This window comes from Bidens hawaiensis, unplaced genomic scaffold (genome assembly GCF_021521415.1).
Source record: "Bidens hawaiensis isolate Kalapana, Puna unplaced genomic scaffold, B.hawaiensis_p1.1 tig00025239_1, whole genome shotgun sequence".
Lineage (NCBI taxonomy): Eukaryota > Viridiplantae > Streptophyta > Magnoliopsida > Asterales > Asteraceae > Bidens > Bidens hawaiensis.
Window position 1 is genome coordinate 146888 of NW_027494030.1, and position 13436 is coordinate 160323.

The 13436-nt window shown below is 34.8% G+C and overlaps 1 protein-coding gene across 1 annotated transcript; it reads right to left on the reverse strand.

Moving 5' to 3' along the window:
• Positions 1-771: 771 nt before the first annotated feature.
• Positions 772-13436, reverse strand: LOC143571249 (regulatory-associated protein of TOR 1-like). Its single transcript, XM_077056731.1, has 23 exons — positions 13017-13436; positions 10878-10980; positions 10713-10795; positions 10461-10619; positions 10264-10380; positions 10026-10186; positions 9017-9171; positions 8788-8932; positions 8592-8670; positions 8399-8500; positions 8227-8310; positions 8027-8137; positions 7162-7518; positions 6064-6247; positions 5417-5986; positions 4406-4732; positions 4192-4315; positions 2740-2864; positions 2523-2668; positions 2354-2455; positions 2183-2268; positions 1475-1568; positions 772-1400 (listed from the first exon to the last, which is right to left on the reverse strand). The coding sequence occupies exons 1-23, from the start codon at positions 13434-13436 to the stop codon at positions 1062-1064; spliced, it is 4173 nt and encodes a 1390-aa protein (XP_076912846.1). The 3' UTR covers positions 772-1061.

Sequence of the window (13436 nt, forward strand, 5' to 3'; positions counted from 1 at the left end):
AGTGTAGGAGCATGCTGCTCGCCATACTGTTGTCTATAAGCTGTCGTATCTTTAGTCAGATCTTTTTCCCATACCTCGTCAGGTACAGTACAGAAGATCTTCCCGTATCGTACGGACTGGCTTATTTGGGCGGGAGTATTCCCCCTCCCGCCCTTGTGCGGGATTGTTCCCGGCTTCGCTCATTCCTTCAGGTGACACTGAACGATTGAGAGCTAAGTGCCTTGTGCGTGTAGCCTTGCTGCGCGGGTGGCCTTCCCTAATGGCTTGTATCCGAGGCTGCGGGGACAGGCGGAGTCCTTCACCATTGGGAGGCATTTCCTGCGGGACCAGCTTGCGTACTGCGCGTAAGGACGTCACGTCTCTGAGCATGGTTGGTCCTGCGGATCCAGTTGGTTTCTGCGCAGACGTCCCTGTTTAAGGTGAGTCTTGCGGGTCCAACTGGGCTCTGCTGGGACCTACCTCTTCACATGGTACAGCGGGTTTCATAGGTTTACTATAACATTATATTATATAGTTTTGCCTATTAAATAGAAGATCTTGTTGCTATTTACAGATGTTGCACACAATTATATAAAATAATAAATCCTAATTTAAATCATGTATATTAACTAATCACTAAAATAACCACATAAACAAACTTAGCGTCAAGCAATTCATGAACAGTTCGCTGAACGTTTAGTTCACTTACAGCCCTAAAGACATTCAATACAAATTTCAATTATATATAAACACAAAAGATCTTAAAACATGAGATGAACGAGACATTTTTTACAAATTTGAGAAAACAAGACTGTAAAAGCACACTAAACAAAAGAAAAACAATATTCAAAGAAAATAAAATAAATAAATATTTACACCATCTTTATACCTATATATCATCAACTTATTTCCTGAAAGCCTCCACCAAATACACTTCATTGTCTCACCAACCGCCTTCTTGGAGGCTTAAACGAATCGTATTATATATATTTCAAAAGCAGCCCACGAGCCTGCTTGATGGAAATTGGAAACCGGGCGGCTATACGTAGCCCTTGAATTCGGGCCAGAATGTGGGATTACGTTTAACGTGGTGGCGAGATTTCATCGGCATATATGGAAACACACGAGTCAAAAGCACCGGCTGCTAATAATATTTGGTACGGGTGGAAAGCTAGACAGCTAACGGGCCCGATTTTTTGGGCCATGAAAGTTGGCGAGTAGCGAATGGTGCCTAATTGTTCACCTTCAAGATTGAAGACTTTTATGAGTTGTTTGGCTGAGCCACTAGCTATAAGAGGTGCATGCCGGTGTATGGCTAATGCGGTTAATGAGCCACGGTGTGCTTCGATGGTTAAGTAGGAATCACTTTGGTTTCTGATATCTAAGAATTGAATGTCTCCTGCTTGAGATGCACTCACAATCTAAAATGACAAAAGATTGTAATTTAGTTTAGCAATAAAGCAATTAAAAAAAAGTAGCAAGTTTCGCTTTTTACCTTTGCTGGATCAAGTCCCGGTTGAAAACCGATTCCCACAACACGTTCGATTATACCACCGGCTCGGGTGTGGGGTCGGGTAACACAAACAAGCCTGAATCAAGTAAAACGATTAGAAATTTAGCAAAATAATTGCATATAAACAACTAACATCAAACTTTTAACTCACATCTATAGGCCTATAAACAAACCAAATGTTCAGAGAACAGTTCGAATTAACGGGAAGTTCATTTACTTAATAAACAAACAAGCATGAACACGCATATTGTCCGTTCATTAATGTTCGTGAGCGTTTGTTTATAAAAAATTCGTTTATGTTCATTTATGTTTGTTAGCTTAAGTTTGTTAAAGATCTTCAGTTTACATTCGTTAATATATTCATTTTATAATATTTTGGCCCATTACAACTATCTAGTTTTAAAAACGTTTTAGGTCCAACACATTGCTCTTCACATTACTTACTTTTAACTAGTTTTAGCTCAATTATGTTCGTTCATTTACCTTCGTGAACTGTTCATTATACTGTTAACGAACGAACATGAAAAATCTTTTTTAACGAACGACTCACAAACAAGAAAACCCAGTTTCATGTTCTATTGTTTGTTCAGTTAAAGTTAAACGAACATGCTCTGTTTGTTTTTTCGGTTCGTTTACAAGCTTACTGACACATGGCTAGAAATTACAAAAAAAAAAAAACTATAGCATTACCCATCAGGCGTTCTAATATCATATAATCTAACAGAACCGTCCACAAAGCCAGCTGTAAATTGACCCCCGTGAACTTGAGAAGCAGCCTAAAATTTAAAAAAAAAAAGCAAAATTACAAACCAGTCATGACAAAAATAAAAATATAATTAAAAATAAAATAATAAAATGTACCAATGCTGAAATGGTGCAATCTGATGCAAGAGGTATAGAAGTTAAAAGTTGCTCTTTATCCAAATCCCATACCATAGTTGATGAAATATCACCAGATGCATACTACAATAAAAAATAACTTTTATAAAATTTGAGTGGAAAAAAATAGTATTTTAATTAAGTTGATTACCATATAGCCAGACTGCTGCTGCCAGTCCACTACAGCATTAATGCTCCTGACACCGGGTCTATGACCATGAATCGAAGAAAATGCGGTTACTAGTTTTTGTTTGCCTCTAGAAATGTAATCTTTCCATATTCGCACATTTCCATCACCTGCGTTAACCAAATTGATAGACTTAGTTAGAATATTGGAAAGGAAAAGAAAAGACGATACGATAACTTACTTGAGGCTACAAGCAGTAAGCTTTCATCGAGCTCGTTCACCAAACAAAGTTTTGATATCCCTTTATCCGGATATTCATGGTTATTGAAACTGTTTAATAATGTTGCTTCCTCGTAATTCCATACTCTAGAAAGAAATAAGACCATGAATTAGTGAATGTTTTTAAGTAAGAATCAAATGAATTAACAAACTTAAAGTAGAATAAAATAAACACTAATATGGAAACCAAATTTAAATTTTTGTTATAAAGGAAATGCATGTAATGTAAATAAATTAGTTATAATTATTGGACAAAATAAGGAAATTAACTTTGATCAGCTTACCAAATTTCTTGCTTTTAATTATTTTTAGTGCATCGAAGATAAAACAATATGGAAGAAGAAAACACAATATCTAGACAGATTTTCACATCTTTGATCTTAAAACATTTTATAATCTTATGTATTTAGTTTGGGTGGGAAGATAAGAATAATGAATAAGCATAACATATTTAATCATGATTAGCAAACTTAAGTGTAGCCGAGTGGTAAGTCAAAGTAACATAAGAACTCCAAGGAGTTTCTCCAGGTTCGATTCTCGACTACCTCAAAGACGACATCAATATATAGCCAAATCTAGGAAGTGTTGGAACTTATTTTAGGAGTTCTAGTTCAATCCTCGACTACCTCAAAGACTACATCAATATATGACCAAATCTAGGAAAGTGTTGGAAATTATTTTAGGAGTTCTAAGATTATCCTAATGTAATTTCTAGATAACCTTTTGGTTTTATTTTGTAATTGGATAATGAGATTTCGATAAACTTCGAATAAATATTAGGACAGATTAGAAATAATAAAGATCTTAGAATTTGGCCTATATTAATTCATGTGTTTAATCTAACCAATAGAACGTTTTATTAGTTTTCTTTTTCAAAACCTTATAAACATTCACTACAATCAAAAATAAAATAAAGAGAAAAACTTCACAGCCAAGTTTCTCAAGTGATCCACTGAAGTCACTCAAAACCTTTTTTGTCACCGCGACTTCATTAGGTGTTCAAATAGTATTGTATTATTTAAAAATGTTTAAATTTTTTATGTTACGACAAACGAAACACATACGAATCTTCAATATTAAAAAGTGATTCACATATGTTTCATTTGCCTAACTTAAACTTTTAAAACATTTTAGCATTTATAAAAAAAAACATACAATTGAAACACCTAACAAAAGTTGAGTGACCTTAGAGGGACAAAAATACTGAGTGGCTTTAGTGGAACAATTGGGAAATTTATTCAGACTTTTTACTTTAAAGAAACAAAAATCATCTTAAAAAGATTTGATGCTTTCATCCACTTAATTCTACCTTTCAAAAACATATATTAGAGTTTGATATCATTTTTGATACTCATCATATGTTATAAAATGCAATCCAAGTATTAGAAACAAAACAAAAATATAGTTGGCAGACCTGATACATTCACCCTCATCTGCAGCAACGACTATCGGAGAAAAAGGCTGAAGCAAAGACGTTCTAGCGCCGCTTTCAAATTTCGTATCCCATCGAGCAATTGGATTATGCAGATTCGTACCAGCTGAAAAACATATAAAGTTATAAACTATAGAGTCAGTCAACTAAAGATGGAAGTTATAGACCATAAAATTAATTGTTTTCTGGGACCCACATGAGCGTTGGCATCTTGTGATGTTTTCAAAGACAATTCTTTCCCTTTCTTCACGTTTGATATCAATTTCATCAGTGTCTTCGTTTGCTGTAAGAAGCGGTTTCGAAAAATGGCTGCAGCTCCAGTTATAAATAGTTGACTGAGGAAGAAAACTGCGATCTGATGAACAAGGGCCAGCGTGTGAACCCAAAAGTGGGTCGGCTAGACCCGAGTCCATTAAATGTGGTCTGAATTCAAGAGAACAAACCCTTCGCATCCCTGTCAAGTAACTCGGTCTTGGAGGGCTAACTGGAGGTGTTCTAAAAGTCAACGGTAGATGACCTGTTCCTAACACACATACAAAAATATTTTAACTTTTAAACTTGGTCCACTATAACTTGAAACACCATTCAAACACAGATTATTACTAGGCCTGTAAACGAACCAAAAATTCAGTAAATCGTTCATGAACCGTTTGGCAGGAAATTCGTTTATGTGCGCTTATTTAATAAACGAATGAAGAAAAAACAGAACTTTTTGTTTGTTCCGATAAACGAATGAACGTGAACAATGCTCTGGTTCGTTTATGTTCGAAGGTTTGTCTGCGTTCTTTAGTTTGTGTTTGTTTGTTAATGTATTCATTTAAATTATTAGGCCCATAACAACTTAGTCTAGTTTTGTTAAATTAAAATATCACCCGTTATAATTGAGTCTAGTTTTATCAACTTTTTAGCCCCAACATATTTATATTCACCTGCACTTTTAATTGGTGTTTTCTCAGTTATTCTTGTCCGTGTTCAATCATCCATGTTCAGTAATATTTGTTCATTTGTGTTCATGAACCGTGTGTTTGTACTATTAACGTGTGTTTTTACTATTAACGAATGAACATTAACAAACACGAACAAGAAACCTCTGTCGTTTAAATAAGCGAACGAACACAGGCATGCCCCATTCGTATTCATTTGGTTCGTTTACAGGCCTAGTTATGATCTCAACTAGGGCATGTGTAACAATTAACATTAAAAGTACCTCCATTCATATCAAACCAAGAAGATGAACGGGCTAATCCAGCTAGACTGTTGGCAGCTGTTGACTCTCCCACCCGTTGACCGCCAGTGGCAGCTTTAGCTGACTTCGTCACCACTTGTTCGATTCCAATCATGGAAAGTACCCGTCGGCCCATACTCGAAATCCGCGGTGACGGGTCTTTTGCTAACGTGCACATGGCAGATACACATTGTGTATACAACGCGTTGTCTAACTGTCTAGGTTTTGCATGATTAGCCGGTCCGTTTGTGATACAATCGTTTAAACTCCCGGGATCCGAGTGCTGTGATGAGTCATCAGAAAGTGGTGACCCGTGCATAACACCAGATGTAGCAAGTGGGCTGCTGGATGAAGCCCGCCCGTCCCTCGTAACTGATTGGCTGTCACCACCAACCCGTGACAACAGGCCAATTTGAGAATACTGAGTTGGAGTATTGTAACCGCTAACTGAATTCCTAACTGTAAAAGGAAAAGAACTCGGCTGCGGTTTCCAATACGTTGCAGCTATAGCTTTCAGGTTTCGATTGTGGCCGAAAGCGAACCGCGCAAGAGCTGTAAATTCGGTTTGAGCGTTAATAATTTATTCGAAACAATATTAATGGGCTTTCATCTGAAACAACAAAGCATACCTACTGCCAACTCAGCCCTAACTAATGGGCTTCCATCTGAAATAACACTCAAAAGGCTTTTAACAATACTAATTTCAGCCCCAGCTTTTTCATCATCATCACGTTCATCATCTCCAACTTCCCGAGATGAATCAAATCCAACATCAAGTAAAGTGCCCAATGCAAATACAGCAGAAGCTCTGACCTGAAGAAAATATAACTTTTTTCTAACCATTAAAAGAAAAAAAACAACAATTGAAATTATCCAAGAAACTTTTGTTATATATAGCGGTGTACATTTTAAAGTGTTAGATTTTAAAACTGGTACTTATCTTGTGTCATTTTAGTCATTAAGCTTGTAAAACCGTTGCAATTTAGTCTCTTGGTTAACACATAACCTCTTAAATTTATTTGTTGGCATTGTGGTCTACATGTGCATTTAAAAGAAACCTTATTGACACATCAATAAAAAGTGAACCTATTTTTTCATTAAAGTCATTATAACTGACTTAACAATTTACCATGTAACCAAATGGCCAAATTGGCAGTGTTATAAATTTAGGGTAACTCTACAGAATAGTTACCATGTTTCCCAAATGTCTCACGTAAGTCACTCAAAATTTTTGTCCCTCTAAAATCACTCAACTTTTATTAAGTGTTCCAATATTGCACTTTTTTTGTAAATGTAAAAAAAATTAAAATCAAGCGAGGCAAATGAAACATATATGGATCTTGTTCAATAATAAGTGATTATTCTTTTCCAATTTGACTTAAATTAAACAATTATACACTTGGTTAGAAAAAATTCACATATTTCAAGTTGATTTGTAAAAAGTAATCATAAAACAGTAATAAAGATTCATGCATGTTACATTTGCCTTGATTAAATTTTAAAAATCTAACATTTATTAAAAAAAATAATAATACAAGACTGGAATACCTAATGAAAGTCAATTAGCTTTAGAGGTACTAAATGACTTTAGTGGAAGAGTTGGAAATCTTGGTTACTATTGTGTAAAGCTTTTCCCAAACCAAACTTAAATAACAAAAATGGTACATAATGAGTACTACTAAAACGGAACACAAAAAAACATCTACAAAGTGTAATGATTAGCAAACCTCAGGTTGTGGCTCAGAAAGTAGAGGTGAAAATACAGCAGGAGCATTAGACTGCAGGCCTATAATTTGTGCTTCTGTGAAATCTTCCCAAAGTTTTCCCAAACAAAGACATAGCCACTGTAAAAACAGTGGTTCGGTTTGAGTGTCATTGGGGACTGAACCACTTTGAAGATGTTTTAAACACACGTGAATTAGGTTAGCTTCAATACAAGCTTCTTGACCCTTTCTGTGCCCATCAACAATGACGGTTAAAACAAATGCAGCCATGGCTCGTTGTTCGGGATATGCTTCAACACTATCCAAAAACCTGATGAAATATGTGTGGCCTCCATCCTTCACCAGATCCACCTGGCATGACTGCCAGATCAAAAGAATTTGACTTCAGTCAACACTATCATGCTATACGAAAAGAAATACAAAGATGGCAATTTCAGCATGTTTACTTATGAATGGGTTGATTCGTCTATCTAAATGTTAACTTAAAAGTTTTAATTATTATGGATATTAATCAGTAATATAAACTAAACCATATTTGACATATTAAATATTGAAGAAAGATTAGCCGTTTTGACATGCAATATTGAAGGAAGATTAGCCGTTTTGGCATGTTATCCAACCCACCAATCATTATAAGTTCCTATTAGAGTGATCTTTGACTTATGTTGACTCTATTTAGTTAAGAGGAGTTAGTTATAAGAGTTAGTAATATATAGTTTTATCTAACACACTTGTGTTTCTCTCCTCTTAAATATGAGTAGTTAGTTCATTATCTTTGTAGCACACCAATATATGATCAATAATATGCCTACCTTCTGTCTCTACTCTATACTCTATCACTAAAATGACCTCAACAGCTTTTAGTTACCTTATCAAGTGCTAGGATCTTTGTCCAGATGAACACAAGAATTTGTCTAAGTTCAGGTGTAGTCGTCTGCAATAGCTTCAAAACATATGGAAAGATTCCAACTGATAAAGCCTATAATTAAAAAATATATATTTAAAAATACCATTAATAAATTGTCACACGCCAATGAAGATTATTTCTTTTAAGATAAAACAGCCTACCAAATCAACAGCCCATGGACCCATATCAAGAAATTTTCCAAGAAGCACAAGTGCATGAGATCTATGGCATTGACTGAGTAAAACCTAAACGGTAACACATTTTTATCAGTCATCATTTTCAAAAGTGAATAATTAGCTTCTAGCTATATTACTTCATTCAAATTTTAGATACCTGGAGAACAATAGGCAACTGCTCAGGCGGTTTCTTATGTTCAGAACCATGAGTGAGCCACACTTCAAATGCTTTCAACTGTTCTGTGAAAAAAGGACTCGGCTGACCCAAAAAAGAAAGTACCAGATTAAAAATTAATTAACAAGTTTATGCAAATTTAACTAAAAGCAACTTAGTTATGCAAATTGCATACCTGAAACTCTGCATTAGGGTCCTCCAGCAATGTTGGAAGCTGAGAAAGACAGATTTCAGCAGCCATATCCCATGCATCCCTGCAATTTACATGATCAGAAAGCCATAACTATATTAATAAAAAAAATTACCAACATGCCTTTCATTTTTTTAAAGAGCAGCATAATGTGACGGTGTAAATAAATGCATGTGCCTACCACATATGATGCTGATGCGTTGGAGGCAACATTGGATAAGAAACAGGTGAACAATTTGCAGACCGCATAATTCTCTCAGCAAGTAAAAAGTTTCGAAACAAACTTGCAACCAACAGATCTTGTCTGAATAACCTCTGAAATAAATCTGCAAAGAATAAAAATTTATTAAAATCAAGTGCTTGAAAAGAAAGCCAGTAACATAATAAGAGTATTCTTATCACATCAATACCATGTGGCAGAACATTCCAGGCAATTGTATCCGTAACTGCAGTAAAAATCCAGTTCAGCTCACCAAGCAGTGTTTTACGGTCGGTTTGACGGCCGGGGATTCGGTCAATAAGTGAATAATCAAGCGACTCGTGTAGCAAAGAACGGGTGCAAAACCTGGAGAGTTAAATGCTATCATAAGATCAGTGTGTACCATGAATCAAGTGAGTCATGTATTAATATTATGTAACTTTTTGAGCATACAAAGTCAACCCAACCGGGCCCGTATCAACGCATACCAAATTCAACTTTTTTTGAACTTTTAATCGAAACCCATTTTGAACTTTTTCCACCTCTCTAACCAACTACCGGCAAACAATGCATGTTTTTATTGGAAGTTAATCCTAATTAGTTAATGTGTGAATGTTGAAGGGCTAAACCATAAGAAGTTTAAAAGATAGGTTTAGTTTATTAGTTATGTTTATCTGTTATCAGTTAATGTTTACTGGATTTTGTGATCAAGCCAAGATCACGGCTCTTTCTTTTTATTGAACAAACTTTCACACCAATACATGGACCTAACCATCTATTTAATCAAACAAATTAAAATAAGCATGGCTAATAATAACTAAGCCTATCTTTCAAGATTCTTAGATTTTAGCCATTCAAAAATTCACACATGATCCAACTAGGGTTCTTATGTGAATGTTGAATGGCTAAACCGTAATAAAGTTTGAAAGATAGGTTTAACTTATCAGTTGTGCTTATCAGTTAAATTGCTTGATTTAATTGCACGTTTACCTAGCTGTTTACAGTCCTAGGTATTAGGTATGTTTAGGAAGTTATTTAGCATATATAAAAGATTAAAGTTCATGTAATTGGCGTGAAAGTTTATTCAATACTATGAAAGAGTCATGAACTTGCTTGTGTTTATCAATCAAGATCTGAGCCAACAATTTTGACCCAAACCCATTTTCGCCCCTTAACTTGATTATTTTGGAAATAACAGAATGATTTGAAAGAGTATTTACCATCTTAATGCAATCTTAATAGGGGTTGTAAGGCAAGAAGTAAACACATCAGCAGGAAACTCATGACTTTGTGGTAAGGTCTCATGTGCTTCACAAGCTGCGAGTAAAATACAGTCACGTGGTGAAGTTCCTGAAGAACTTGATGGAGTACAATCTTGAAGCTACAAATTTAATACAATAAAAAATTTAGAATAGAATAAAATATAAATGATGTTAAAATTTAGCAAATATATGATACCTCAATGAAGGCATTGACTATCATCCCTGCAGCCGAACAGTCAAACACATATATTGATGGAGTCTTCAACCACGAATCCAGGTCGCTGATCGGTAAAGGTATATACTGTGTATAACTCTACAACACAAAAGGAAAAGATTAGTCTAGCAAAACTAACAAGGGCATAAAAAAACTCAAAAAATAAAAATATATATTACCCTGTTAAAAAACCATATTTCACCATTGGCAGTTGGCTTAGGTACACCATGACCATTATAATGAAATAAGACCCTTTCAGATTTTGCATATTTTCGACATGTGGTACAGAGTTTCTTCACTTCTTCCACTGTCGGGTCTAATTGACATTTGTATCTGGCCTGTTTCAATGTTCAGTTAAGTTAAGATGGCAGTTGTATAGATATTTGTGATTGATATATGGTGTAAACTGTAATTAAGCAATAATCGCTCACCTTAGGTTGCCACCTTTCATACTGAATATTTAATGTCTTCCCAATCGTTTCAAGTGCTTTTTGTGGCGCCATAGAGAATGGGTCTGAATATAAAAATGAAAATAAATTAGAATAATAGACATTTAAAAGCAACAAAAAGAAGAAACATGAACATTATAGATATACCTATCCAGCACTCCATTCTGGCACAAGGTGAAATCTTTATAACATCAGGTGGGTCCACGCTAATATTCAAACATAACACAAGTGCAACACATCCTGTTTTCATCTGCAATTCAAATCAAAAACTAAATCTAATTACACAAGTGATAAAAAAGCAGATATTTAATGTAAACTTTACTTGTCGAAGAAACCTTTACTTTTGAATTTTGATTTGTACATATTCAAGGTTGGTAATACAAATAATCTAAAATGTGAGCAAAACCAAGAGCAGTGACTTAACAATGTAGTCTGATTATTAAATGTTACTAAAATGCCTATAAAAAATAATAGGCAGTCAACTACATGAATTTTTTTCAGAATTTTTAGCAAAACCAGAGTAACCTATCTTATAGCCAGTGTGACACCTTAAACAACTTTTAATACTTACATTTATCCCTAATGTCATAGTTGTCAATAGAGAATAGCGGTCAATAGCGACAAGCTACCAATGTGCTAAGTAGTGACAGTGATGGAATAGTGCCCGCTATATCATGTTTAGCGATAAACTAGTAGCAAATTTTAAAAAAATAAATAAATAGGGTTTTCATTCATGAAACTTTTTTTACGGTAGAGATTGGTGGAATCTGGTCGGAAAAAATACATTAAAAAGCAAACAAAAAAAACAGTCACTATTTTCATGCTTTTCAGTAGCTATACATTAGATTGCGGGGAACTCCCGTTTCGCAACATAGCGCGCTATAGTGCTTGCTATCTTCGATATTGACAACAGTGCCTAATATGTGTTCATCTTTTAAAAGCATCCAACATCTCATTCCCCATGTCAATCTCTATGAGTCTATTCAATTAAATAACACTTCTTTATTCTTTTTTTGTTACTTTTCTCTTTCTTCCAATCAAAACCACTCATAGAAAATATAATGAGTGGTTTTGGGAGTGGATAGTGAGTCCCTAAATAAGGGGAATAGAAAGTGAGTCCCTAAACTTGATCCACATTTTGGGAGTGGGATCTAGTGTCAGATAAAGCTTTCCCTAAATTATATAAAAAATGGTAAACAAAAGAAATGAGATGTGAATGCTCTTAACATACTTAGATCCCAAGGTGTTTCTCCATAACATTCACGTCTAAACCTAACATCTATCTCATTAATCAACATGTATTCATCAGAAAAAAGATTATATCATTAAACATCATCTCACATGTCTTTCGTGAAGTTATTCATTACTAAAGCCACAATATAAGGCAACAACTATCCTACCACCTAATAAATGTTTGCCAGGCTTCGGCCTTTTCCCAAAAGAAAAAAAAACATTCGACTACCCCCAGTGTAAAGAATAATCATATGAAAAGAACTAATCTTGTGATCACATGATTACACACTCATTGCAAGCACCTAAATAATAATATTTCTGCTACTGACACAGTTAATTTGAACACATAAAGTTGCCTGATTTACCACTACAAAAACATAACCTTCTTCATATCTCTAAAAATGAACAGCTTTACAATCATGTGAATCCTAACTAACAAAATGATACCACTTTTGCCTAATATCCAACCCTAATAGCATACTAAATTGGAAACTAACAGGTTAAGTTCAATACAAAATAAGCTGCAAGCATATATCTTACTAAAAAAGCAGCCCCTGATTATAAAGTAAACAACAAAATGAGACCACTTTTCTCTAATATCCAACACTAATATCATACTAAGTTGGAAATAACCTGCAAGCATATATCTTGTTCACTAAAAAAGCAACTCCTGATTATAAAAAAATGCAACAAAACAAAAAAATAAGCTACAAGCATTACAAAAACAGTTGATTTGAACATAGTAATTCGCCTGATTTAGCATTACAAAAACACAACCTTCTGCAAATAAGTTTGAAACTAACAAGTTAAGTTTAATACAAAATAAGCTGCAAGCCTGCAAGCATATATCTTTAATAAAAAAGCAACCCCTTGTGATAAAAAAAACAACAAAATGAGACCACTTTCCCTAATATCCAACACTAATATCATATTAAGTTGGACATAACCTGCAAGCACATATCTTATTAACTAAAAAGACACCTACTATCGAGATACTGATCATATACAATCATTAAAATGCAAAAATTAAAACGCAAAAAAACGACGAATTACCCGGTCCTTAGGCCGCCATTTCGACACCAAACCACTTTCCGCCGGACCAGACGGCATACACGCCTCAAACGCCTCATGTCTAAGCTCTGTCAACACAACATTCTGCGGCAAATACGCCATGCTAGTAGCCGGCGGTTGATTACTACTATTAACTAGCGGCGTCGTCTCCGAATCCTCCCTATCCATATTACTACTACTACCATAATCCCCCACCCTCTGCACTACCGATCCCGAAGAAGAATCCCTATCCCTAATATTATCATCATCATTATTACAATTATTATTATTATTATCATTATTATTAGTATTAGCATCCACTACAACAACAGTTGAATTCAAATTGATATGATTCGAATTCGAATACCGGTCGAGGTGATTCGAGAGCGAAAACCTAGATTCCATCAAATCGCCCAATGCCAT